This window comes from Lepidochelys olivacea, assembly GCF_965140295.1.
Source record: "Lepidochelys olivacea isolate rLepOli2 genome assembly, chromosome: 2".
NCBI classification, from domain to species: Eukaryota; Metazoa; Chordata; order Testudines; family Cheloniidae; genus Lepidochelys; species Lepidochelys olivacea.
This window is the reverse complement of record NC_140412.1, coordinates 191632544-191658782: the sequence shown is the minus strand read 5'-3', so window position 1 is coordinate 191658782 and position 26239 is coordinate 191632544. Positions and strand designations below refer to the sequence as shown.

At 41.0% G+C, this 26239-nt stretch overlaps 2 protein-coding genes across 6 annotated transcripts in view; one reads left to right on the top strand and one right to left on the bottom strand.

The window, feature by feature from the left end:
- Positions 1–23912, top strand: part of DNAJC13 (DnaJ heat shock protein family (Hsp40) member C13) — a 104399-nt gene extending 80487 nt beyond the window's left edge. The window contains exons 42-57 of one of the 2 annotated variants that reach the window (XR_014710214.1): positions 141–254; positions 636–752; positions 1602–1779; positions 3956–4047; positions 4939–5038; positions 10443–10517; positions 10688–10800; positions 11802–11971; positions 12494–12536; positions 14207–14380; positions 15470–15649; positions 16363–16503; positions 17261–17404; positions 18459–18558; positions 20820–20931; positions 22586–22695. Coding sequence is in view for 1 of the 2 variants with exons in the window: in XM_084619020.1 (XP_084475146.1) it covers positions 141–254; positions 636–752; positions 1602–1779; positions 3956–4047; positions 4939–5038; positions 10443–10517; positions 10688–10800; positions 11802–11971; positions 12494–12536; positions 14207–14380; positions 15470–15649; positions 16363–16503; positions 17261–17404; positions 18459–18558; positions 22586–22683 (1839 nt within the window). In the remaining variant the exon portion in view is untranslated. Of the gene's footprint in view, positions 1–140; positions 255–635; positions 753–1601; positions 1780–3955; positions 4048–4938; positions 5039–10442; positions 10518–10687; positions 10801–11801; positions 11972–12493; positions 12537–14206; positions 14381–15469; positions 15650–16362; positions 16504–17260; positions 17405–18458; positions 18559–20819; positions 20932–22585 lie in introns of both variants that reach the window. The other variant, XM_084619020.1, reaches the window with a different exon arrangement.
- Positions 23913–24582: 670 nt separating this feature from the next.
- The window catches only part of ACAD11 (acyl-CoA dehydrogenase family member 11), a 60733-nt gene continuing 59076 nt past the window's right edge, over positions 24583–26239 (bottom strand). For all 4 annotated transcript variants that reach the window (XM_084619361.1, XM_084619362.1, XM_084619364.1 and 1 more), the window contains one exon: positions 24583–25124. In XM_084619361.1, coding sequence (XP_084475487.1) covers positions 25010–25124 — 115 coding nt within the window. In that variant the 3' untranslated portion in view covers positions 24583–25009. The remainder of the gene's footprint in view (positions 25125–26239) is intronic.

Genomic DNA, 26239 nt, shown 5'->3' with positions numbered 1-26239 from the left:
GATCTTCACAAAGGCCATAGTTTGTTTTTTTCCCCCCATATGATCTCTTCTCTTGGAACAGTGTTAAAACTCCGAATGTGCTTTTTGTATAGAATTGTTAAACCCACTTATTTACCTAAACTCTTGATTCTGTCTCCTAGATTCTGAAGATGCTCAACAGCAACACAGAGAGCCCCTATTTGATCTGGAACAATGGGACAAGAGCTGAACTTCTTGAATTCCTGGAATCTGAACAAGAAAGCATGATAAAAAGAGTGAGACACTCCTAAACATTTTTATGATGGAGCCTTTTTCTAGGTTGCCTTAAATGATCTGGTATCCTCACATTATAGGAAGCTTTTTTTAAAGCTCAGGAAAAATGGGCTCATGCAGTTTTAATTATCCAACCACCAAGAGAAACCTTACACTGGCCAACTTCTCAGATATTTTTGTTCTCGCTGCTTTATTCTACAAACTTAAAACATATTTCTACGAAGTCTTGTGCTGTTGCTTTTGCCTTGTCTGTGTTTTGGTTTGGAAATAATGGAGTCACAGCAGTTAACTCTTTTCCATACCTCTATTTAAAAAAAAAAATTCTGTATATGGTGGGTCATTTTGTAAATATATTTAACAAAGCATTTTTTTTTTTCTTGAAGGGTGATTGTGACAAAAGCTATGGATCTGAATTTGTCTTCAGTGACCATGCAAAAGAACTTATTGTGGGAGAGATTTTTGTTAGAGTTTACAATGAAGTCCCTACTTTTCAGCTAGAGGTGAGATTGTTAATTTTGCTGTTTGTGAAGAAACCTAAAGCTGGTCTTTCAAATGGTACTTATTTTGAATTGAAACCAAACTGCCATTTCAAATAGCATTCTGAAGGGCATCAAGAGTTAACACTGCCAGGAAGTTTTATACAAAAGCTTCAGCAGTCTTATTAGAAATATGCATCTAAAGCTGGGGCATCTGCAGCTCCTGTTAACTTCTCAGGGTATCTCAACATCACAGTGTAGACTATGATCTTAGGCATTTCCATTTGCTTAGGATATATCTTCTTGTTTTATCTCCCAGTTAAACAGGAGAGATAAGAATCCAAATTGAAATTCTCACTGGCAAAGAAAAGCATGGATTTGGTCAGAATTTGTGTCCCAGGCATTTTGACACAATTTTAAATGGCTAAATACTTCCCTAGAATGGCTTGAGTATTCCACATTCTTCTATCTTAAGCTATTAGTTTTATGCTTTCTCAACAAAGATGGAGATGCTTGGTCACATCTTCAAACTCTTAACGGATTTTATCTGTAGTTAAACTGTAGTACTGTCATGTCAGAAGAGGGGAAAATGGGCATTACAATAAAAGACTGGTGTGAATATACAATAATTGTCCACTGAGGGTCAGAACCTTTTGGTAAATAGGAAAGGAATCCTAGCTAGAGTATGATTGGTGAAAGGGGAGGTTCTGGTATGGAAAAGCTGAGAATCACCGCTTTACTGAATTTGGAAATGGCTTTTGAGCTTGCTGTACAATGCAGTTCCATACTTCTAGTGCAGAATGCTTTGTATATGTTTTTGAAAAACATATAAAGATTCTTATGTACACTTACTGATCTCTTCGTTATTTCAAGTTTCCAAAAGCATTTGCTGCAAGCCTTTTGGATTACATTGGCTCACAGGCACAGTACCTTCACACGTTAATGGCTATCACACAGACTGGGAAAGTAGAGTCTGATCAACATGGAGACCGGTTACGGAGGGTTGAAATGGCATTGGAGGCGCTGAGAAATGTTATAAAACACAACCCAGGTAAACTTAAACATGTTGAATTGATCAATAAGCAGCACTTTGCAAATGACCTCATAGATTTATTTTAGATATATGAATCTAGCACTAAACCTGTGCATGTTGCCAAGCTGTAGAGGTTCATGCTGCTGGCTAGCCAGTTGTCTTAAAAGTAGTATTTCTGGAATACTTTTTAAAGACCTTTAAATAGTTTAACAGCAACATTGGTAGAATGCTTTGCTTTTCTTTGCTTGGAAAATAGTGAATTTCACTGAGAAGGTGTTTTGTTTTTCCCTTTTCTTGCTGTTGGTACATCAGTCTCACAGAAATCTTCTTCACCGCTTCTCCAAGGAGAGCAGTGTTTTTGCCAACTGAGTAAAGTCTCTTCATGCAAAGTGTGGTTTTTTTTTTTTTTTTTAGTCACCTATGGTAAAAGGGAGTGTGAGAACACTTTGTGCCTAGCATAGTGAAATATCAGGATCATTTTGCAGAGCTATTGTACAGTGTTCAAAGGCTTGTTGAAAACCAAGCCACTTAAAAAAGAAAACAACAAAAAACAAAAAACCTGTCCTAGCATAGCTCTGTTTAAAGGATGGAACCTCAGGGATGGTAGAAAATGTTTTAGTATTTTGAGGGAAGATGCTTTTCAAACACACTGGATTGCTAAATTTTTAATTTAGTTTTATGGAAACTATTACTAGAGGAAAACTTATTAGAAATTCTTAATTCATGTCTTTGAACGTGTAATAATACTACAACACTGAAATGTTCTTGGCGTGGTGGGGGTGCAGCCTAGACCTATTCAGAAGTAGAGAAAAATGACTGCTTTTATTAACAAAGTTCTGTCCGTGGAATAGGCTATTTTGAAGGGGCCAAAGAGGGGATGGGGGAGTTTCGGTGAACTACTAGATATTATGTTCTGTGTAATCAAGCTGAACTTTCATTTAAAGGTTGTGTGGTGGGGTTTTTTAAATCTTTCCAGAACAACCTGGGTTCTAATCCAGTTCTCTGGCAACTGCAGACTAAAACTGAAGATAAAAATTTGTGTCTAAAGTGAAACTGTTTCCCTGTGTTCCTTCAAAGGGGGGTTACAGTCAATGCTAACTTTTTTGGAAGCTTTTTTGTTAAAGGAATTTAAAAATACTTATTTAAAAATACTTATTTAAAAGTATCTGTTTAAAAACAAAGGGGATTTTTTCAGCTACTCTGATGCTGACTTTAAGGGCCTTTTCTTTAAGGAAGAGTGGGGCGGTCCCAAAACTGAAGAGCTGTCAAATGCACAAAATAAACAGGAAAAATCCAGGAAACTACTACTTTCAGTTACTTGTAATGTATGAGATTACTGTAACTGTGGAAGCAGAAATGTGACTATAATTGGTATTTTGTTAGTATGTGTGTATGTGTGTGTATATATATATATATATATATATATATATATATATATACTTATATATACTAATATAATTGTAGGGTTGGTAATGTCCCTACAAGTAGTGAAAGCTCACTTTGGCAAAGATTAGACCCAAGTCTAAAGTTTAATTCTTAAAACACTGAAGGTCGGCATGTTAGCAGTTCTGCAGTTGACAGGCAGCAGGTTCTTGCAGAGAAGACAGTGGGGTAGGATTGGCATGAAAGTGTTTGTTTGAAATAGAGACTGAACATTAGTGTTAAATGTATATTAACTCTATAGAAGTGGACTAACTTTGTAACAGCAAAAGAGAGAAAGTAGCTAAATGTCTGTCTGGAAAACCAGTTGAACTGTAGACCCTAAATGTATTTGATTTTAACTGAATTATCGTGTTTGACAGGTGCTCGCCAGTTCCTGCAACCTTGAAACTATACACCCTATTTTTTTATCTACTCAGTACTTGGTTTTCCAATAGTGCCATTAATGACTAATGGGGGATCAGTATAGGTTTTCCCCCTTCTTTGATATAGCTATTTTTCATGTTGGCTTGGTGCTTTCACAGTTGGACTTGCAGGCAGCTTTTCAAATATTTTATGCATAGTTAGTTAGTTGTATTGCAGTAGCTGCGAGTCCTAGTTAGGGAACAGGACCCCATTTTACAAACACAAAGATGGCCTGTGCTCCAGAGAGCTTGGTCTTTTTAAAGTAATTCATACTGTGTGTAACATTGATTGGGCAGCTCTTCATTAAGTGTTCTTTCCAATGGTAAAATAACTTATTCCTCCTTTATAGGTTCTGAGTGTGAATGCATAGGTCACTTTAAGCTGATATTCTCCCTTCTGCGTGTCCATGGAGCTGGTCACGTGCAGCAGTTGGCTTTAGAGGTAAAAACATTGCTTAAGCAATATTTTTGTGTATCTAGCCCACAGTACCTAATCACATGGATGCTGAATGTAGCTTGTTGCATAGATGAGCCAGGTACACCTGGCTAGGTTAAGAAATTGCATTTTTTAATTTGTTAAAATCTGTCAAATATCCGTCATAACTTGCTCCTATTTAAAATCTAGACCTCATTCCAAGCTTACCGTTTTAGACAGTAATTCCTGAACATTGCATGCACATTTTAATACTGACTGTTTTAGGATATACTAGAAAAAATTATCAGTTTCTAACATTTGTTTAGCAAACAACTCGACCAAATAGCTCTTGAATCTGTTTTCTCAGTGGTTTTAGCACTCTTATATTTATATTATATTAATATTTAATAAAAAAAAATTAAGGCTAGCTTAACAGTAGCCAAAAACTTTAACATATGTATTTTTAGGAATTAACACCTTCATTGTACATGTCCTGTAAAATTTCAACATTGGGTTTTGAATCTAGGTTTATTGCACCCACTGGAGGCTGTACTGTGCTACAGTAATGCTTAGAAGTCCTGACTGAGACTGGGGGATTGGGGTGTCCCATTGGGTGCTAGGTGTTGTGCATACACATAGTAGGATAGTCCCTACCTTGAAGAGTGAGCTAAATACTCTTGACAAAGTACGGGAAGGGAAACTGGTACAGAAGCAAAGTTCTTTGCCCAAGGTCATACAGCAGGTCAGTTGCAGAGCTATAATTCGTGAGTCCTAATCCAGTGCCCCATTGACTGGACCATGCTGCTTCAAGAGAATTTGAATACAATATTGCATTTCTTCGCCAAAAGTGGCTTAAATGTATAATTTGCCAAGAAACTTACTTTTTTTCTAATGATTCATGCTTTTCATGTTTTACAGGTGGTGAACATAGTGACTTGTAACCAGGAATGTGTTAACAATATTGCCGAGGCAATGGTTCTTTCCAATTTGCTGGCCCTCCTGCATTCCCTGCCTTCAAGTATGTACTATGCAGTTGCTTGTAGAAAGTTTTGTATAAAAGCCAAACTTGACAAACTTGTGAAAAGTTAGTGATTTGGAATGCAACTAGCTGAACTTGTAACCTGATCCTGAGAGTATCCTTCGGGTATGTCTACACTACGGAATAAGGTCGAACTTATAGAAGTCGTTTTTTTAGAAATCGGTTTTATATATTCGAGTGTGTGTGTTCCCACAGAAAATGCTCTAAGTGCATTAACTCGGCAGAGTGCTTCCACAGTACCGAGGCTAGAGTCGACTTCCAGAGCGTTGCACTGTGGATAGCTATCCCACAGTTCCCTCAGTCTCCGTTGTCCATTGGAATTCTGGGTTGAGATCCCAATGCTTGATGGGGTTAAAACATTGTCGCGGGTGGTTCTGGGTACATATCGTTAGGCCCCCCGTTCCCTCCCTCCATGAAAGCAAGGGCAGACAATCGTTTCGCGCCTTTTTTCCTGAGTTACCTGTGCAGACGCCATACCACGGCAAGCATGGAGCCCGCTCAGGTAGCCGTCACCGTATGTCTCCTGGGTGCTGGCAGACACGGTATGGCTTTGCTACACAGTAGCAGCAACCCATTGCCTTCTGGCAGCAGACGGTACAATACGACTAGTAGCTATCATCGTCATGTCCGAGGTGCTCCTGGCCACGTCGGCTGGGAGCGCCTGGGCAGACATGGGCGCAGGGACTAAATTTGGAGCGACTTGACCAGATCATTGTTTTTAGTCCTGCAGTCAGTCCTATTATGGTGAGCAGGCAGGCAATATGGATTGCTAGCAGTCGTATTGTACCATCTTCTGCCGAGCAGCCATGAGATGTGGATGGCATGCAGTCCTTCTGCACCGTCTGCTGCTAGCCAAAGATGTAAAAGATAGATGGAGTAGATCAAAACAAGAAATAGACCAGATTTGTTTTGTACTCATTTGCTTCCCCCCCTCCCCTGTCTATGGGACTCATTCCTCTAGGTCACACTGCAGTCACTCACAGAGAAGGTGCAGCAAGGTAAATCTAGCCATGTATCAATCAGAGGCCAGGCTAACCACCTTGTTCCAATAAGAACAATAACTTAGGTGCACCATTTCTTATTGGAACCCTCAGTGAAGTCCTGCCTGAAATACTTCTTGATGTAAAGCCACCCCCTTGGTTGATTTTAGCTCCCTGAAGCCAACCCTGTAAGCCGTGTCGTCAGTCGCCCCTCCCTGCGTCAGAGCAACGGCAAACAATCGTTCCACGCCTTTTTTCTGTGCGGACGCCATACCAAGGCAAGCATGGAGGCGACTAAGCTCACTTTGGCAATTAGGAGCACATTAAACACCACACGCATTATCCAGCAGTATATGCAGCACCAGAACCTGGCAAAGTGATACCGGGCAAGGAGGCGACGTCAGCGCGGTCACATGAGTGATCAGGACATGGACACAGATTTCTCTGAAAGCATGGGCCCTGCCAATGCATGCATCATGGTGCTAATGGGGCAGGTTCATGCTGTGGAACGCTGATTCTGGGCTCGGGAAACAAGCATAGTGTTGCAGGTCTGGGACGATTCCCAGTGGCTGCAAAACTTTCGCATGCGTAAGGGGACTTTCATGGAACTTTGTGACTTGCTTTCCCCTGCCCTGAAGCACATGAATACCAAGATGAGAGCAGCCCTCACAGTTGAGAAGCGAGTGGCGATAGCCCTGTAGAAGCTTGCAACGCCAGACAGCTACCGGTCAGTTGGGAATCAATTTGGAGTGGGCAAATCTACTGTTGGGGTGCTGTGATGCAAGTAGCCCACGCAATCAAAGATCTGCTGATATCAAGGGTAGTGACCCTGGGAAATGTGCAGGTCATAGTGGATGGCTTTGCTGCAATGGGATTCCCTAACTGTGGTGGGGCCATAGACGGAACCCATATCCCTATCTTGGCACCGGAGCACCAAGCCGGCGAGTACATAAACGGCAAGGGGTACTTTTCAAAAGTTCTGCAAGCTCTGGTGGATCACAAGGGACGTTTCACCAACATCAACGTGGGATGGCCGGGAAAGGTACGTGACGCTCGCATCTTCAGGAACTCTGGTCTGTTTTCAAAAGCTGCAGGAAGGACTTTATTCCCAGACCAGAAAATAACTGTTGGGGATGTTGAAATGCCTATATGTATCCTTGGGGACCCAGCCTACCCCTTAATGCCATGGCTCATGAAGCCGTACACAGGCAGCCTGGACAGTAGTCAGGAGCTGTTCAACTACAGGCTGAGCAAGTGCAGAATGGTGGCAGAATGTGCATTTGGATGTTAAAAGGTGCGCTGGCGCAGTTTACTGACTCGCTTAGACCTCAGCGAAACCAATATTCCCACTGTTATTACTGCTTGCTGTGTGCTCCACAATATCTGTGAGAGTAAGGGGGAGACGTTTATGGCGGGGTGGGAGGTTGAGGCAAATCGCCTGGCTGCTGGTTACGCGCAGCCAGACACCAGGGCGGTTAGAAGAGCACAGGAGGGCGCGGTACGCATCAGAGAAGCTTTGAAAACCAGTTTCATGACTGGCCAGGCTATGGTGTGAAAGTTCTGTTTGTTTCTCCTTGATGAAACCCCCCGCCCCTTGGTTCACTCTACTTCCCTGTAAGCTAACCACCCTCCGCTCCTCCCTTCAATCACCGCTGTTAGAGGCAATAAAGTCATTGTTGCTTCACATTCATGCATTCTTTATTCATTCATCACACAAATAGGGGGATGACTACCAAGGTAGCCCAGGAGGGGTGGTGGAGGAGGGAAGGAAAATGCCACACAGCACTTTAAAAGTTTACAACTTTTTAAAATTTATTGAATGCCAGCCTTCTTTTTTTGGGGGCAATCCTCTGGCGGAGTGGCTGGTTGGCCGGTGGCCCCCCCACCGCGTTCTTGGGCGCCTGGGTGTGGAGGCTATGGAACTTGGGGAGGAGGGCGGTTGGTTACACAGGGACTGTAGTGGCAGTCTGTGCTCCAGCTGCCTTTGCTGCAGCTCAAGCATACACTGGAGCATACTGGTTTGGTCCTCCAGCAGCCTCAGCATTGAATCCTGCCTCCTCTCATCACGCTGCCACCACATTTGAGCTTCAGCCCTGTCTTCAGCCTGCCACCTCTCCTCCTGGTCATTTTGTGCTTTCCTGCACTCTGACATTATTTGCCTCCACGCATTCGTCTGTGCTCTGTCAGTGCGGGAGGACAGCATGAGCTCGGAGAACATTTCATCTTGATTGTGGGTTTGTTTTTTTTTTTCTAATCTTCACTAGCCTCTGGGAAGGAGAAGATCCTGTGATCATTGAAACACATGCAGCTGGTGGAGGGATAAAAAGGGACAGCGATATTTAAAAAGACACATTTTATAAAACAGTGGCTACACTCTTTCAGGGTAAACCTTGCTGTTAACATTACATACATAGCACATGTGCTTTCGTTCCAAGGTCGCATTTTGCCTCCCCCCACCGCGTGGCTACCCCCTCAACCTTCCCCCCTCCCTGTGGCTAACAGCGGGGAACATTGCTGTTTAGCCACAGGCAAACAGCCCAGCAGGAATGGACTCCTCTGAGTGTCCCCTGAAGAAAAGCACTCTATTTCAACCAGGTGACCATGAATTAGATCTCACTCTCCTGAGGATAACACAGAGAGATAAAGAACGGATGTTGTTTGAACGCCAGCAAACATACACTGCAATGCTTTGTTGTACAATGATTCCCGAGTATGTGTTACTGGCCTGGAGTGGTAAAGTGTCCTACCATGAAGGACGCAATAAGGTTGCCCTCCCCAGAAACCTTTTGCAAAGGCTTTGGGAGTATATCCAGGAGATCCACGAATGCCAGGGCCAAGTAATCCTTTTACATGCTTGCTTTTAAACCATGTATAGTATTTTAAAAGGTACACTCTCACTGGAGGTCCCTTCTCCGCCTGCTGGGTCCAGGAGGCAGCCCTGGGTGGGTTCGGGGGGTACTGGCTCCAGGTCCAGGGTGAGAAACAGTTCCTGGCTGTCGGGAAAACCGGTTTCTCCGCTTGCTTGCTGTGAGCTATCTACAACTTCATCATCATCATCTTCTTCGTCCCCAAAACCTACTTCCGTGTTGCCTCCATCTCCATTGAAGGAGTCAAACAACACAGCTGGGGTAGTGGTGGCTGAACCCCATAAAATGGCATGCAGCTCATCATAGAAGCGGCATGTTTGGGACTCTGACCTGGAGCGGCCGTTTGCCTCTCTGGTTTTCTGGTAGTCTTGCCTCAGCTCCTTCAGTTTCACGCGGCACTGCTTCGGGTCCCTGTTATGGCGTCCGTCCTTCATGCCCTGGGAGATTTTGACAAAGGTTTTGGCATTTCGAAAACTGGAACGGAGTTCTGATAGCACGGATTCCTCTCCCCATACAGCGATCAGATCCCGTACCTCCCATTCGGTCCATGCTGGAGCTCTTTTGCGATTCTGGGACTCCATCATGGTCACCTCTGCTGATGAGCTCTGCATGGTCACCTGCAGCTTGCCACGCTGGCCAAACAGGAAATGAGACTCAAAAGTTCGCGGTTCTTTTCCTGTCTACCTGGCCAGTGCATCTGAGTTGAGAGTGCTGTCCAGAGCGGTCAAAATGGAGCAGTCTGGGATAGCTCCCGGAGGCCAATACCGTCGAATTGTGTCCACAGTACCCCAAATTCGAGCTGGCAAGGCCGATTTAAGCGCTAATCCACTTGTCAGGGGTGGAGTAAGGAAATCGATTTTAAGAGCCCTTTAAGTCGAAATAAAGGGCTTCATCGTGTGGACGGGTGCAGGTTTACATTGATTTAATGCTGCTAAATTCGACCTAAAGTCCTAGTGTAGACAAGGGCTTAATGTTGTAATATGCATGACCTGAATACCAGTTTTATACATCTCACTTTTGGTTCAGCTCAAGTACACCTCTTAATCACTTAGATTTCAAGCCTTGCATTTTGGGAAACATACAATTAACACTTCTTTGACATTCACTTTATAAACTGAATACTTCTGTCTACAATTCTTAATATCTATACAGTGTGCAATATCTCAGTTTTTGTAGTTTCAACTGGTTGGTCTTCACCTGAATGACACCTTTGCTATGAACTTTATAAAGGAAATTTTAGGTAGATGGAACATAATTGCCTAACTGGAATTTAGTCAGGACTCTAGGCCTGCAATCTCTGACTTGTACTTACTTTTAAATCCTTTCTTTCAAATTCTCATTAGGTAAGCATTATTTTTTACTTATTAGGATGCTTTCCAGGAACCAGTTCTTTGAGGGGAAAATCTCCTTGGTTGGCTTAACACCAGAACTGAAGTGTTCTGTTCTTCATGGCACTCAGTCCAGTAAATCGTATATGGAAGAACTAATCATAACAGCAGGCATAATTTCTCTAATATTTCTGTTTAATCTTGACAGGTCGGCAGCTTGTTCTTGAAACTCTCTATGCCTTGACATCTAGTACAAAAATAATTAAAGAGGCCATGGCAAAAGGTACAGTATTCTCTGAATGGCTGATAAAGTAGACATGTACAAAATGAAGATCAAAACTGTTGCAGACATGGTGGTGTGAGATTTTGCTCTGCTACTTAGAGCAGTGCATAACTAGTGGCTGATGTGATCTGGAAAAACCTAAACCTTTTCCCCCCTGTTTTTCCAAACAGGTGCTTTAATCTACTTATTAGATATGTTCTGCAATTCAACACATCCACAGGTCCGAACCCAGACAGCAGAGCTTTTTGCCAAAATGACTGCAGATAAGCTAGTGGGTCCAAAGGTGAGCAAGAGTGAATTTAAAAAGTTGCTAGGTTATTTTTCACACAAAGGACTTGGTGTCCCTGAAATTAAAGAAGAGGTACTGAACAACTCAAAATTCAGTCAATTTTGAGGAGTTAAATGTAGTTTACTACACCTGCCTGTAAGTCCCCCCCTAACAGCTTTTGTGGGCTTACAGGGTTTTCTTAATGCTTTTCTCCTCTGTTGCTTGTCAAAGACTCAAACATGAGAAACTGATGGTACAACAACAGGGAAACTGGCTAGAAAAACTGAATGTTTCTCTAATCTTTCAGTTATAGTAACATTTAGGTATTTGTTTGAAAACATTTTACCTTTTGTAATATGATTAGATTGCAATGTTCCATGGAGCTTGCGTAAGAACCGATATGTTTCATGTGATCACAAGAGTACTTGGCAAGATATAAATCACATTGGTAGATCTAGAGGGGTATGGATTTAGGAAATACTGTTTTCCAGCATGTAAAATCATTGATAGGGACAAAAGGCATCTCTTCAGGAAGGAGACTAAAGGGTAGTTTGATTTTCAGGATCTTCAAACTTGCATATCAAAAATGTGAGCTATTTTTTCCATGTTTATGTAAAGAGAAAATATATCATTTGTATTTATTTAACTGAAATGAATTGTCATTTTTTTACTTTCTAATTGTGAGATTTCAGTATAAAAATCTCAAAAGCACCCGTAACCAGCATAACAAAGATGTGATCTCCAATTTATCATTTGTAACTGACTTTTAGTCATGAGATGCCGTGAAATTAATGGTTGGGTTCTTATACCAGATAGCTTATTAAATGAACTAGACATAAAATTGAGTTTGAATGATGATTTCTCTTATTAGACAGAAGTATTTTGGCATAGTCATGTACAAATACATGAATTTTAAAAAAAACACATTACATAGGAAGACCTTTTATGATGCCATTGAGTTTAACTGGTATGGTGTTTGATATTATAAAATGGTTGGGATTGCTTTTCTTTTGCAGGTTAGAATTACCCTAATGAAGTTTCTGCCTGGAGTCTTTATGGATGCCATGAGAGATAACCCTGAAGCTGCTGTTCATATTTTTGAAGGAACACATGAAAATCCTGAGTTAATTTGGAATGACCTCTCCAGGGATAGAGTATCAGCAACAGTTCGAGAAATGATGCTAGAGTATGTAGACTTACTATGTAAATAGCTACTGTATGTGCTAAGTGACACTTGTGTATCTGTTTGATTCCTTAGGTTCATTCTCACTAATTAACACAAATATCCATCTGTGACAAAAATTGAGTTCTGATTGATTTAAAAAGTAGAGAAGGATTAAGGCAATGCCTTCCGTTAGAGCACAACTGTGAATAAGAACCAAGCAATGCAGTGCATGTAACTGCCACCTGATGGCCACCTGCTGCCTACGGAGATCTAGAGAAAAGGATGGCACTTAGTTCTGTGTGCTCTCTCAGCCCAACAGGACACATTGTTTCAAACCTGAGAAGGGAGAATTGAAAGTGAGGGGAAAGAAGGTGGAGTTTTGGAATGTGACCTTTGCTTAACCATTACATGTGTCAGGGAGTGGGGGAGCCAAAAAGGAGAGTGAAGGTTTGGATTTTGAGTGGGAGCCAAAGTTTTGTTGTATCTAGGAACAATAGTCTTTTAATTCGCCTAATTTCTTTCTTTCTTTCTTTTTTAAAACAGGCACTTTAAACTTCAGAGGGACAACCCTGACACTAACTGGAAGGTAAAAGCAAAAATGTTCATATTTTGGGGCCCCAAGAGAAACAGTAGGGAAATTGGTAATAAGTGCTCACGCTTCCTTTTCTCTGCAGTGTCGTAGAAAATACCAGTGACACGCTTCTAGCAAAAACCACCTGCTCTCTCTCATTACTGTAGTCTAGAGTTGACATCTAAAAAACAAGTTACACTGTAGAATTACTGAATCTATCCTCCAAATAACTCCACAAAGTCGGTCTCTTGCTAGAAGCGTTTAAACACGAGCAGGCTACAAATGTACATAAGTTATAAACTTAACAGTGAAGTTCAAAACTAAATTGTGATCAGAGAGCCTTAATTGGTCCCCAGTATGCTGACTTTCTGAACAATCAAATCTGTTGCGTGATCGTAGCAAATTACTCTGTTTTCCAGTTGTTAGTAATCCATTAAGGTTTTCATCACATAAAAATGTGTGTCTTGGCCAACTGAATTGGTTGTATAGTAAATGCCACCTCACTAGTCTGAACTGTTAAATGTATAGTAAAGTATTTGTAAATCTGTCCTAAAAATAATGAGTCCAGTGGTACCTTGAAGACAGATTTATTTGGGTATAAGTTTTCATGGGTAGAAAACCCACTTCTTTAGATGCATGGAGTGAAAATTGCAGATACAGGCATAAATATACTGGCACATGAAGAGAAGGGAGTTATACTGGTTCTCCACTTGTAAGGTAACTCCCTTCTCTTCAGGTGCCAGTATATTTATGCCTGTATCTGCAATTTTCACTCCATGCATCTAAAGAAGTGGGGTTTTTTACCAACGAAAGCTTATGCCCAAATAAATCTGTTATTCTTTAAGGTGCCACCAGACTCCTCGTTGTTTTTATGGATACAGACTAACACGGCTACCCCTCTGATACTAAAAATAATAGGACATTAGAGTCTCTTCCACTGCAATTCTAGTAATTCCCCTCACAAAATGTAGTTCTGACAAGACAATTGAGTAGTGTTTGGAAATAGCTTAACATAAACAACACACCTTGACCTGTGGAGTATGTGCTGCATGGCTTCACACTTTAAACTGTCAAACGCACAAGAAAGGAAAAAATGCAATTGTTGGTTCCAATAAAAATCTGAACTGGAACTTTTCTACCAGTTCTGGTGTAAAGCTTTCAATATTTGAATGTCTTTCATAACAGTTGAGATGAGATGATTTACTAAAAAATCAGGCTCATTAGATTATCCTCAGTTAATGCTACACATAAAACTCATTAGTCTTCATCAGCCATGTCATTTAATTTCTTTTGTGATTAGTGGCCATCACTAGTATATTTTCATTCCCTGTGCAACTAGCTGAACCCATGGACAAGATTTACTTGAAAATGCCCACTCACCATACAGTACTTCCAAGTTCAGTGTCTTGTTTTATAGGAAGGAATCAGGTACCTAGTGTTTCTACAGTAAGTTACTGTAAAGAAATTATGGTATTGCTAATGTTGCTGAACAATTCCGTGTTGGACATGTTTTAGGGAACAGAAAGCTGATAGTCTGTGGGTCTCTAATAAAAAAAAAAAAAAAATTAATGAAATCATGGTTGTAATTGGTTACAAGGTTTTACTGATTTGCCTCTTTCCCGTTAAGAGGGATGACTTATTGCTGAGTTTTATGTTAACTTTCGTTCCTCTCCAATTTTATATAGCTGCCTGAAGACTTTGCTGTGGTGTATGGTGAAGCAGAAGGTGAACTTTCTGTAGGGGGAGTCTTCTTAAGAATCTTTATTGCCCAGCCGGCCTGGGTTCTACGAAAACCTAGAGAATTTCTTATTGCACTGTTGGAAAAATTCACTGAACTACTGGAGAAAAATAACCCCCATGTAAGAAGCCTTTCTAGCTATGCGTTTAAAATTGTGTGCAACATATAGTAAGGGCAGAGTTGGGCAAATTTCAAAGCAATAATGTAAGATGCTAATTAGCATTTGGTTAATTTTGCTTCTGTCTTGGTGCTTGTATTTCTGCTTGCAATGGTGGTAGCAGTTTCATTTTCAACATAGAAATAGCTTTAAATTTTATTTCTGATTTTGTGCAAAAGCACTTAGATAAGATGAAGCACTTTAAAAATAATAAATAAGCGGACAATTAGAATTTGAATGCCTTAAATCAAGAGTCCCTGTCTTTTGATTGCTCCTTTAAGTCCTATTGGAATTTTAGCTCAGGGTATTGACTAAGGGAATACAAATCCAAGAAAGCTCCTCAAACATTCTATAACTTCATGGCTTGCTTGGAGGAAAACTGCACCTGTCTAGGTCAACCTAACAGTACAAAAAGTCAAAGAAGCACTTGCCAACATAAACTGCAACATTAAAAGCAGGTTAGAAAGGGACGTTCAGTTTGTGTCACTGGCTTCCCATACTGCTGTTGACCCAGTTACATCACTGCTGAGCAAGGTTGCCTCCCCTATCAGTCAGCTCAGTGTAAAAAGAATAAACCATTTTTAGCTTATTCACGGGATGAGCAAAATCATTAATTGTGCTTGAAACTCTCTGTGAGGGAAGTCAGTGATTCAGTGGTATCAAATTTAACTTAAAAAAAAATTCCCTGGACGCTGTCTGGAGGAACTCAGGTAGGCTGAAGCCCATCCTGGCTCAGTTACTTCTACTCTACTCATTCTAGGTTTTTAAATGAAGCAATGTATTTAGTGAGTTTATGCTAACTTGTGTTTTGCTAACAGAGATGCATTCCTCCCTCCCCGCTCCCCTCAAATTTACTGGCTTTAAATCACTGTAGAAATCAATGCGTATCTGTAATACTTCGCATCTTCTGACTTTCCACAGATCAGAAGCAGCAAGTACTTGTGTACTGCAGTTGCAGTGGTATAGCCTGCTGCACTGAGCTTCTTTAATGTTATAGCTAATTTTGACCTGGAAAATTAATAATTTAATGCAAAGACTTGTATGCTTTCACAGGGGGAAACATTAGAAACCGTAACAACAGCAACCGTGTGCCTCTTCAGCACTCAGCCTCAGCTAGCAGATCAAGTCCCACCACTTGGTCATCTCCCCAAGATTCTCCAGGCTCTGAATCACAAGAACAGTGCTATTCCTAAAAGTGCTGTCCGTGTCATACACACACTGTCTGATAATGAGGTATCACATTTAAGATTTTCTTTTAGATGGAATGCATACTAAGTGTATATGGCGTGTACGTTCATACCAGCCTAGGGCTTGTGTACATGGTCCACCAAAGCACTCTAGAGGGGTGTGATTTGTAGAGCGTTCTAACTGCCCCACTTAGACCCGGCTGGTGCACTCTAAAATGTATCTAGTTTGCAGCAATGTGGTGTTAATGCAAACCAGGTACCTTTGGAGTGTGCCAGCAAGGTCTACACAAGGTAATTAGCGCACAACATGTTGGAGCATTTTACCGCAACCTGTAGACTTTTGTGGCAAATAAAATCTTCTGAGAACTCGCCTAATAGCCATATTGGTTACCTACGTGGATATTTCACCCCCTCGCTCTTAAAACTAAGCCAACATAGCTTCTAACGATAGGTGGGGTTTTCGTTTTTGTTTTTTCTTCTGTGCTTGCTGCATTACTGTGTTTGATTGATTAGTAAGCGGTTTTAATTCATCCTAATTATGGCTAAAAGCATCCAGCAAACATCTGCTGCAACAGTTGGTGCCTGCTGCTCCTATTGTGCAACATGTAAAACTCCTCCAGGAAAGTCTGAAGGGGACAGTCGGATATCTGCAGTTTATCATCGTAGTAGATGTACAAGTTGCAATAGTATTCAGGATTTGAATTTTAGATTAAAAATACAATCAATACAGCACACATGCTTTTCCTTCTCTATGTACAGCTTTGTGTTCGAGCAATGGCATCACTTGAGACCATTGGCCCTTTGATGAATGGAATGAAAAAGCGATTGGATACGATTGGTCTAGCCTGTGAAGCACTTAATCGCATGTTTCAAAAGGAGCAGAATGATTTAGTAGCCCAAGTAAGCAAGCTGTTCTAAAGAAATGGTACAAGTACTTCTCACACTCAGTTGTGCGTTAGTCAGTTCAGGAGGTGTTCAAGAACTGTGTCCTGTGATTACTGACTACTTTAGAGTGCTCTATGGTGCTCACTTCTGTCTTGCCTATTAACTTGTCTATTTTCCTGTTGTCGGTCTAGTGCTATTAAAAGTCCTCGTTTGACAAAGCTAGAATCTGAAATTCCTCACCCATAGCTCAGAACTGCAGTACAGGCTTCCTCGTGCTCTTTGGACAACAGACTTAGACTTTTATTTTAAAGCTTCTAAGGTGAGAGGGTAGCTTATGACTTGCATTCTGTAACTTTTCTCTTCTGAGACAATAGAAAAAACGATGTCAGTAGGGCTTGCTTCAAGGATGTGGACCAGGAGCAGAACTGCCAGCTCACTTCAAAATTGTCACAAAGTAGCTTAGTGTCTTCTGAGTTTGACATCATTGCATTGTCTTTTTTTCCTGGCATTTTTATCTTGTCTGCAGCGGCGTGAGCTTAGCTGTTTGCATACCTGTACTGACCTGTCTTCAGAAATAGGTGTAATAGAACAGTTCAGAGTATTGTGGATCTTCAAAAGAGATCCTGTTGCTCCAAAAGACAAAAAACTTATTCGTGCAACAACTGTTCTAAAGCAGAGTGAAGTGAGCAAACAAACACTGGTAAAATTCCATTCAATTCAAGTGTTCTCAAAGTCCATTGTATTAAGTATCTCCAATAATTTTGCTTTGTAGGCTTTGAAAGCAGATTTGGTTCCGTATCTCCTAAAATTGCTTGAAGGTGTTGGGCTTGAAAATTTGGAAAGCCCATCAGCCACGAAGGCTCAGATAGTTAAAACCTTGAAGTCTATGACTCACAGCCTACAGTATGGAGAACAGGTAAGTATTTACTAACAATGTTCTGAATCGCTGGGCTTGAGAAAGCTTAATCATTATATACAGAGATACAATTTTGAGCCAATACACATGAGAGCATGTCTCCCGGCCTAACCTTTATTGAAGTGCTTAAGCTGTGTCAACTAATGGTTTATGTTAAGTGGCAGAGTATCCCAGATTCATAGCTTTTAATGAGTCAGTCAATCCATATCTTCCTACGAAGGGAAGATCGGGAGCAGAGGATGAGATTTGTAGGCCACCGGATAAAATATAGAAATAGTGTCTGAGAGGCCTAGAGTGCCAGTGAAGGCTGACGACATCTGAAATTAGATAGGCAAGACTGATGCACAGGTGTTCTCAGAGCCTGTACGCAGTGGGTAAAGAGTAAAGTATCTGGAGAACTGCAGCTTGAAAACTTTTTGGATTCTTGAAAATTCCTCTGCACAGAGAATGCTTTAGAGTTGAGACCTAAAAAATAAATTGTCCAAGTAACACAGATTCCTCTGACCAGTTGAGACTGTGTACACTTCCACTCCCACCGCAATAGTAAAATCAGAATCTTGTTCATACATCCCTCTGGTTCAGTTAGTCCTAGGCCCCTTTTTTCCATCCTCATTCAAGACTGTCAAGTACTATCCAGGTTGACGCCCTGATTCTGCCGCAAGACAACAGTTCTGCTTCTCAGGCTATCTGACATTTGAGGCAGGAGACTGCTATGATTGCTTCTGCTCTCCCTGTTGACCAACTGAATGGGTAAGGGAAGAGAAGCACTAGGGAGAAATTCAAGCTGTTTGATAGCTCTAAATCTTCTTGGGATATCTATGCTTGTATATTCAACCCCCATGCAAACGATGACCAAGTGTTTACCCTATGTAATAGTTGTGGTTTTGGGTTAGGATTGTGTATGCCTATTTGGATACTTAAGTGTTCATTTTTTATAGATCTAGTTAATGTCTAAAAACTGACCTTTCCACATTTAGTAAAGAGTGGAATGTTTCCATCCAGCTACTGTAAGCAGTTATTAAATGTAGACACTTATCAGCTTTTTATGTTGTAGGTAAATGAAATCCTGTCTCGTTCCTCTGTGTGGAGTGCCTTCAAAGATCAGAAACATGACTTGTTCATTTCTGAGACACAAACAGTAGGATACCTCACAGGTCAGTAACACTTATTTCAGATCAGAGTTGTAACCTTCACTTCACTGCTACTGTTTCAAATGAACCTTGAAATATGCCTGAATAGAGCTGAGATACTTGACTTATTGTTTTAAGGTGTGGTGGGTCCAGCCTCTATTTATCCTCCAAAGTTTTGCTGCCATCATGTGACCATTCGTTGCACTATGTTAACACTATGAAGTACTGTTTTTCATTTTATACTGTTTGATCTCTTCTGCTGACATGGGTAGGCCATCTCTGTTGTTGTTAGCCCATGACTGGCGCATACCTGAACATGTATTTCTGAGAAATTAGTTACTATGGTTTTAGTGTTTAAAAATAAAAGTGGAATGGGCTTTGTAAGACTTCTTATGCTTGCAGATTTTCCTACCAATAGCAAATAGTCCTCACAGTGCTCTGTGGTGGTACAGCTAAAGTGTGTTCCAGCTCCAGCTGGCTGTTGTACTTAAAGATCACAGGCAAAGTTCTCATAAGTGCCTAAGAGCACAGTTCATTATGGCTTCATCACTTCTAGTGTATGGGTTCTATTCTCCATTTTTGACATAACATCACTTTGTTCAAAAGCAAATTTAGCCTTTGAGACTTGGGTTTATCAAGAAGCATGGTGTTACCTGTTCACACTGTGCAAACATTTGATTAATTTATTGACTCATGGTAGCTCAAAATTATGCTGAAGCAGCATACTTGTATTCTGAGACCTGTAACTTTGTGGTAGGAAGAGCTCAAACTTTGAGAAACTTGCATGGCTAGATTTTTCATTTTGATAAGGCATACTGTATTATACTGTGGTTTCCTTCAGGGAGTCCAGAGCTAAGCTTATTTTATTTAACAAACAATGAGTTCAGTTTTAGTTGATGATTAACATTTCAACATAACCTACAAACTGTCTACAAGCTGTAACAACAGGTTTCTTCTCATTGATTGCTGATAAAAGCAACCTAGAACACTGTTATGAAATTTCTCCACTAAAATTATTTAAAACTGAGGGAAAGGCCAAAAGGTTTGTGTGGGAGTTTAATTTTTAATCCTTCTGATTTTGAAGGACTTCATTAAGCCTTTTCTCAAGTCAAGTATGACTAAGCTTTTCCTCACAGTCTAGGGAACTTGCATGCCTTTCCCCAGATAAGCACAGAGTTATAGTCACACCTTCTCTCTCTACCTGCATGTGGTCATCAACCCTCACTTGTGAAGTAATACTGACTAGATTATTCACACACAAAGACAAATGTGTAGAAAGGAAAGGCTCTGATATTTCTGATCATATTTCCAGATAAAGCTCACTGAGCCCTTTTGGCTAATTGAGGTTAAGAATGTTACAGCCTACGAGCAGATTCTTAGCATTTGTTGGGCTGTAGGGGTATACCATTATTTGAACAAGAGAACCCTAATTTGTGGTTTGTTTGCCCTACATGAAAAGGGCATAGCACTTCTAAGTCACACATCCATGTTCAAGACTGTCTAGCTGTTTCCTAGACGCTCACTACTCCATTTATTTGGTAAACAGTCTCACTTTTTTTCGGCTATCAGCAAGACATCAGAGCCAACATGGTTCCATGCATTGGTAGACTTTCTGAAGACAGACTCATTGCTTTTTTGCTGAGTAGAGTCCTACAGTATTTCATTTACTATAGGATTTCTTTGGTATAAGTGTTAGCTGACTTCAGCTGCTGGGGGGAGGGACAGAGGGACCCAAACAATTTATATTCTTAATGACCAGACTTTGAGAGATTCTGGACAAGTCAAGTAACCTCTCTATGCCTTTCTTGTTTGTAGCACTGGGCGATTCTTAAATGACAGGGGTGAGGCTAAATGCCTTATGCTTGTAAGGTGCTTTCTGATCATAGGAGGGAAGACACTGTAGAAATGGTAATCTAACCATAAACTATGAGTATTTCTCTATTTATACTCCGCACTTGTCTACACTTAGATTGCTGTAGCGCTTTGAAGATGCTACCTGTGCTCACATGGGAGAGCTTCTCCCATTGGTGTAGGTACTCCACCTCTCCAAGAGGCAGTAGCTATGTTGACATAGTGCTGTCTACCCAGAGCTTGGTCAGATTAAATGGGTTGCTCACGGGTGTGGATTTTCCACACTTCTGAGCGACGTAGTTAGTCATGTAAATCTGTAGTGTAGACCAGGGCTGACAGTGTTCTGTCCTACCTCTGCTTCAAACTGCTTCGCTGTCTACACTTCCCTTACAACTTCCCTTACAACTTCCCTTGCTTATTTCTTTTTCTCTCAGGTGTCTCTTCTCCTTCCCTTCTAACTGGTAGCAGTCCCCTTCACCTCAGAAGTGGGCTTTAGATGTGCTCTGCCAGGCAGCTTGCTAACTTCTGTGTAGCTCTCTAATGCAGGTAGATATCATTTTGCTAAACGCATGTTCCATTCACTGCATTCCTAGTAACTGACTTGTATGCTCTTTTAGATGCATGCTATGCAATAGGAGCAAGTGTGTAGTCTCCTCAAAATATTGCAAAATACTATATGGACTATTAAACTGCTGCAATTGTACTTACTGTTCCAAAAATTGTAACTCGCTCCTCCTAGAGAAGATGCCTTGTTGAATGACTATGTAAATATATAGACTAAACCATTCCTGAAGGAATTTATTGGAATATTTCTGGGGAAAATATTTGAGGAACAAGTGAATTGGATTAGTATGTTGAATCTGTTAGGGTTCACACATGATTTTGAGTCCAGTCCACTGCTTTGTGCCAGTAAGCTAAGGTATATATCCACCAATTGGTTTGTGAAACAAGTATACCTTGTGTATATATACAGTAATGGAGTTAAGCTTTATTCAGAAATCCCTAAGTAGCAGGGGTTTTGTAGGGTTTTTGTTTTGAAAAATCCCTATGGATCCTTACACTTCCCCTGCCCTACAACCAGCTTCTTTTCACCAGTTAGTACTCTGCATACTTCATCCTCCAGTTGCTTTTGCTTTTAGATCAACTTTTCATGAACATGAAAGTGGACTGCTTTCTACCTGTGTTTACTCACAAGGGTCATGAAGGGTATGATGCATTTGGATCACCTCAAGACACAAGAGGGGTCATAAAAATGTAACGTCCTTACTTGGCTACTATTCTTGAGTCACCCAGTACCTACCTGCGAGTCCAGGTTTCTCATATGGAAAAATTTAGTCTTTGTGGCAGTGACTTTCGATTCAAGCTCTAGTGACAAATCCACTGTAGACTAAGGTTACTGTTAAAAGAGAAGGAGTGCAGATCTGTTAAACTCTGATTCAGAGAAGAATTACAGGGACCTTCCTTTTCTTCTGAGGAGATGGAACATTAATATTCACTTTCTTCAGGCGTGGCAGTGCTGCTTGTATTCTGAATGCTTTCTGCCTTTTAAGTGAAAGAGAAGCACTAGGAGTTGTGCTATGCCATCTCAACAGGGATAGACACGTTGCCAGCTAGTGAGACGGTTTAATGGCTTTATCCCTCCAAAGTATGGGAGTTCCTCCTAGTTGTATCCGAAAGCAAAATGCCAGAGTGAGGGTATCCAATTATAAAATATCTGAATACTAGTTATCATTAGGTTACTTTATTTTGTCAGTTTCTCTTCCATTGGGCTGGAATTGATTTTTCAGGTTTTTTTGTTTGTTCCTTGTTGTCTAGTGATACACAGCACATTAGATTTATTAAACCTCAGACTCAAATATATGAACATGCCACCCCAAACCCTAGGCACCCTCTATTTCCTTAAGCACAAATCCTAGGAATTTCCTAGGCTCTCATACTACAGTGACTGGGGATGGACAGATATGAATGAGATTTATCCTCAATTCCTGATGGCAAGTCTTAAAAATAGAAACCATAAAACAGATTTTGTTAACCTTAATGAGGAGACAGCTATAAGGTCAGTCAAACTGTCTCAGTATTTTCAAAGATGAAAATGTTAACAAGAGTGATTCTGAACAATAAGTGTGGAGAACTGCCATTTGATTATTAAAACTAATTATCAATATTTTTCTCTTTCCCCCCCCCCCCCCCCCCCCACCAGGCCCTGGAGTTGCTGGCTACCTTACTGCAGGAACGACATCCTCTGTAATGCCCAGTGTACCACCCCCTGTAGACAATGAATTGGGAGATACCAGCTAAGAGATTTGAAATACCCATGAAAGACTTTTAAAGGCAGATTGGCCAGTGATGAGGAACTGCACTTTCCTCCCTCTGATGCATTGAAGTGAACTTACTGCCTTTCCAATTGTTTCCTGACAGTGTTATTCCTTTTTCTATGAATATATTTTTTTTAGGGGAAAAAAGTCAGTGCGTCTGTCACATTGTAACATAAGAAAGCACGCTAAGGATCAGCCCGAATGGGTACACAAGAATTTTTTTCTTGTTGTACGTAAGCACATTTTGTTCCTTTCTATTTGTTTACAAGACTGTGAATCAAACAACTTTTTCCTAGTTTTTATATTTTATGAATTAGCATGACTGGAGTTGAATTACAGTCCAGAAGAATTGGGCTAAGTCACTTGACCCCCACCATCCCCACTAACGGAATTTTCCTCCTCTACTCCTGACATGATCAGTCTCATTGAACATGACTTACTAGAGGTTTGTCCCTGCACCAGTTCACTGATGTCCTTAATCATTAACATTATCTTCCTGAGATCAAACTGCATTAGACACTTGTATAACTGGCTTTACCAAATTGAAAACACTTCAGCAAAAAAATAAATAAATAAATGTCAACCTGGTATGTAAGAACCTAGTGTAATTGTGAAATGTTCTATACATTATCCAGTATATAAACTTTCTATATTGAATGTACATTATACAGATCACTCATGTACATAAAATTTTAAAAATAAAGGGAATTGAGAGCCTTGTTAATGAGACAAAGCTGTTACTTTAATGGAATGTTTCTTCCTTCTTGAAAACGGTTAGAATTCTAGAGCAGCCAGCTAGACAGTACTTCTGTGATGGGGAAAATGTACTGAATTCTAAGTATTTTGCCTGGAGCTGAGGAGATGGTCTAATCCACAGCTAAACACTATGCATAACCTCAGTTATTTGCAGTGTTAACATGCAAGGTCAGTGTTGCTCTTGTTAAAAGTTCAGCTGGGTAAAGTGTCATCATTATAGCCGTAACTAGAAAAAGGATGAAATTTTACCTTCGTATGTAAACATGTACATATGAGGAAAGAATCTCCTTTAATGTTCAGTGGTATGGTTTTGCTGAGGTCACAGACTGGTCTACTGAAGACACATGCCATTGGCATAGGGCAGGGGTGGGTGAACTTTTTTGAGGGGGGCCTGAGGGCTACATCAGTGTTCCAAAACTGTATGGAGGGCTTGGTAGGGAAGGCTGTGTGTCCCCAAAGAGCCTGGCCCCTGCCCTATGTACCCATCCACCCTCTATCTAATCTTCCCCCCCCACCCCCCTATCATGCCACCCAGAGCACTGGTGGCCTGGCAAGCTGAGGCTGTGGGGGAGGGGCTGAGAGCTCAAGGGACAGGCAGGATGGTCCTGTGGGCTATAGCTTGCCCACCTCTCTGCTATAAGCTTGGGTATGATTCCTCTGCCTCTCATCAAGATAGCAGAGCATAAATAGCAGCCATAGAGGCTTTGGACAGATGTGTGGCCTGCAACATTTGCTCCCTAACAGTTCCTTCTAAACCTTGATATGTTAAGTAATATGTAGTAAAATCAATATTCAGTGTCTCATGATGCCTGTCTATTACTACATTGCTGAAGAGCTGCAGAAAGTGTTTCTTCAGAACCAGCCAGAACAAAGAGCTAGTATCTGAGAGCAAGCAAGAGCTTTCTCTTGTTTCCTTAATTTCTCCCCCTGCCCCCCCCCCCCAACTGATTTAACAGAGGGTAGAGACAGTTATTACTTATCAGTGACAGGCTGGCTCATTCTGTAGATTTAAGGCATTTTTGGCTTGTGGTACAAGCAACACTTAAGATTTTTGCCTTTAGGAATGCTCTAGAAGAAATGGAGTCTTCCTCCAAACTGTTCCTTTTGTAAAGAAGCAGCATTGGACTGTTGGAGAGATCTTTTATTCAGACTTATGCATTAGTGACACTTAAAATCTCAAACAGTAAACTACACGCTTTAGCTGGATGCAGTGCCCTAAGTTAAACCATTTCAGAAAATAAACTAACATTCTACAGGCAGCATCATAGAGGTCTTGATTGAGAGAACATCTGTGACACAAGAACTAAGGGCTTGATAAAGTAATCTTCAGGCTAGTGCCCTGAAAGGTTAACTGTTATTTAGCAGCTTAGGACACTGGTACCTTTAAGTAAAACAAATCCAAGTTACCTTTGTACTATTAAACTTATCACTGTAGAATGTAGAAAACAATATAGGTAACTTTAGTTCAAACTTTTAAATCATTCAGAAGTGTTTAAAAACCTGGTTCCTTTTAAAACTGAAGTAATGCTATTGTATGATTAGACTAAACTTTATTACATTTTTGAGGTCAGTTGCTTGGCTTGGTCCTGTAGTTCCAGTTTTGCAATTGCTGAGAGGTGAACTTCATCAGGCCCATCAGCTATTCGGAGGGTCCGAATAAAGGCAAACCTGCATAAGAAGTTGTTCTGAAATTAGTGTGGATTCTAGAGCCTGCAGTGCCAGCACTTAATAGTGTGGCTTGGTAATGTGACACAAAAAATGCAACCTAAGATTTTTTTTATAGTTACATGTCTTCTCAATAAAAACCTAAAGTAGGATGTTTCCTTAATACATGAAGTAAGGAACCTTATGCTGCTAGAATTGTTTGAACAGAACTGGTTCTGGGGAAGGAGACATTCTTAATGAGTAGAGCTAGGCTAGAGGAAACGAGAGTCAATCTAGGCTGGAACTTCTTCCTCAAGACTAAATCCAGCTAGGAACCCCCTGCATGAAGCCAGCAGCTTTTTTGTACATTAACAAGATTGGAGCACTTGGAAAAGCCAGCAACAAACTCATTTAGGAAGCAAGCCTTTCCACTTCCTCTGGGAATTGCCTAGATAATGACTCAGTTTTTACTGTAATCTAAGCAGCCTTTTGTTTAGAGATTTCAGATATAGAGTCCTGAAGTTAACTGGTGCTCTGTTAAGAATAGAAGGGTAAATGGTTCTACAACTTTAAGTACCATTTTCACTACAGCCAGCTGCTACAGTTTCCTGGGATATCAACTGTAGCCAGGCTAGAGCTGATCAACATGAGGACTAAACAGCAGCTAGACTTGTCTGCTACTGGCTCTGTCCTTTCACCTCAAGCAATAGATGCTATGTTGGCAGAGAGAGGTCCCAAATTATGGATGATGGTTGGGGGTGGGGGAAAGTAGTGACCTTTAGGGGATTGAACCAGCACCAACATGCATGTGTACACTGCAGTTAGCCACCAGGGGCTGGCCCCTGCCAGCTGACTTGGCCTCAGGCTAAGGGGCTCTAACTGCAGTGTAGATGTTCAGGTTTGGGCTGCACTTTGGGACCCTCCAGCATCTTACACTATAGTTTAAACAGCCCCTTAGCAGAAGCCAGCTGGGATAGCCCCCCCCCAACTGCAGTGTAGCATATAGTGCGTCTGGCCATGCAACCTCACATCTGGCCCTTAGAGGGGGAGAATTACACTTAAGTTTCACTTCTAACTCTAGAAATGCACTTTGTTGTATTACAGTACTACCTGGAGGACCCATGGGCACTGGGCTCCCT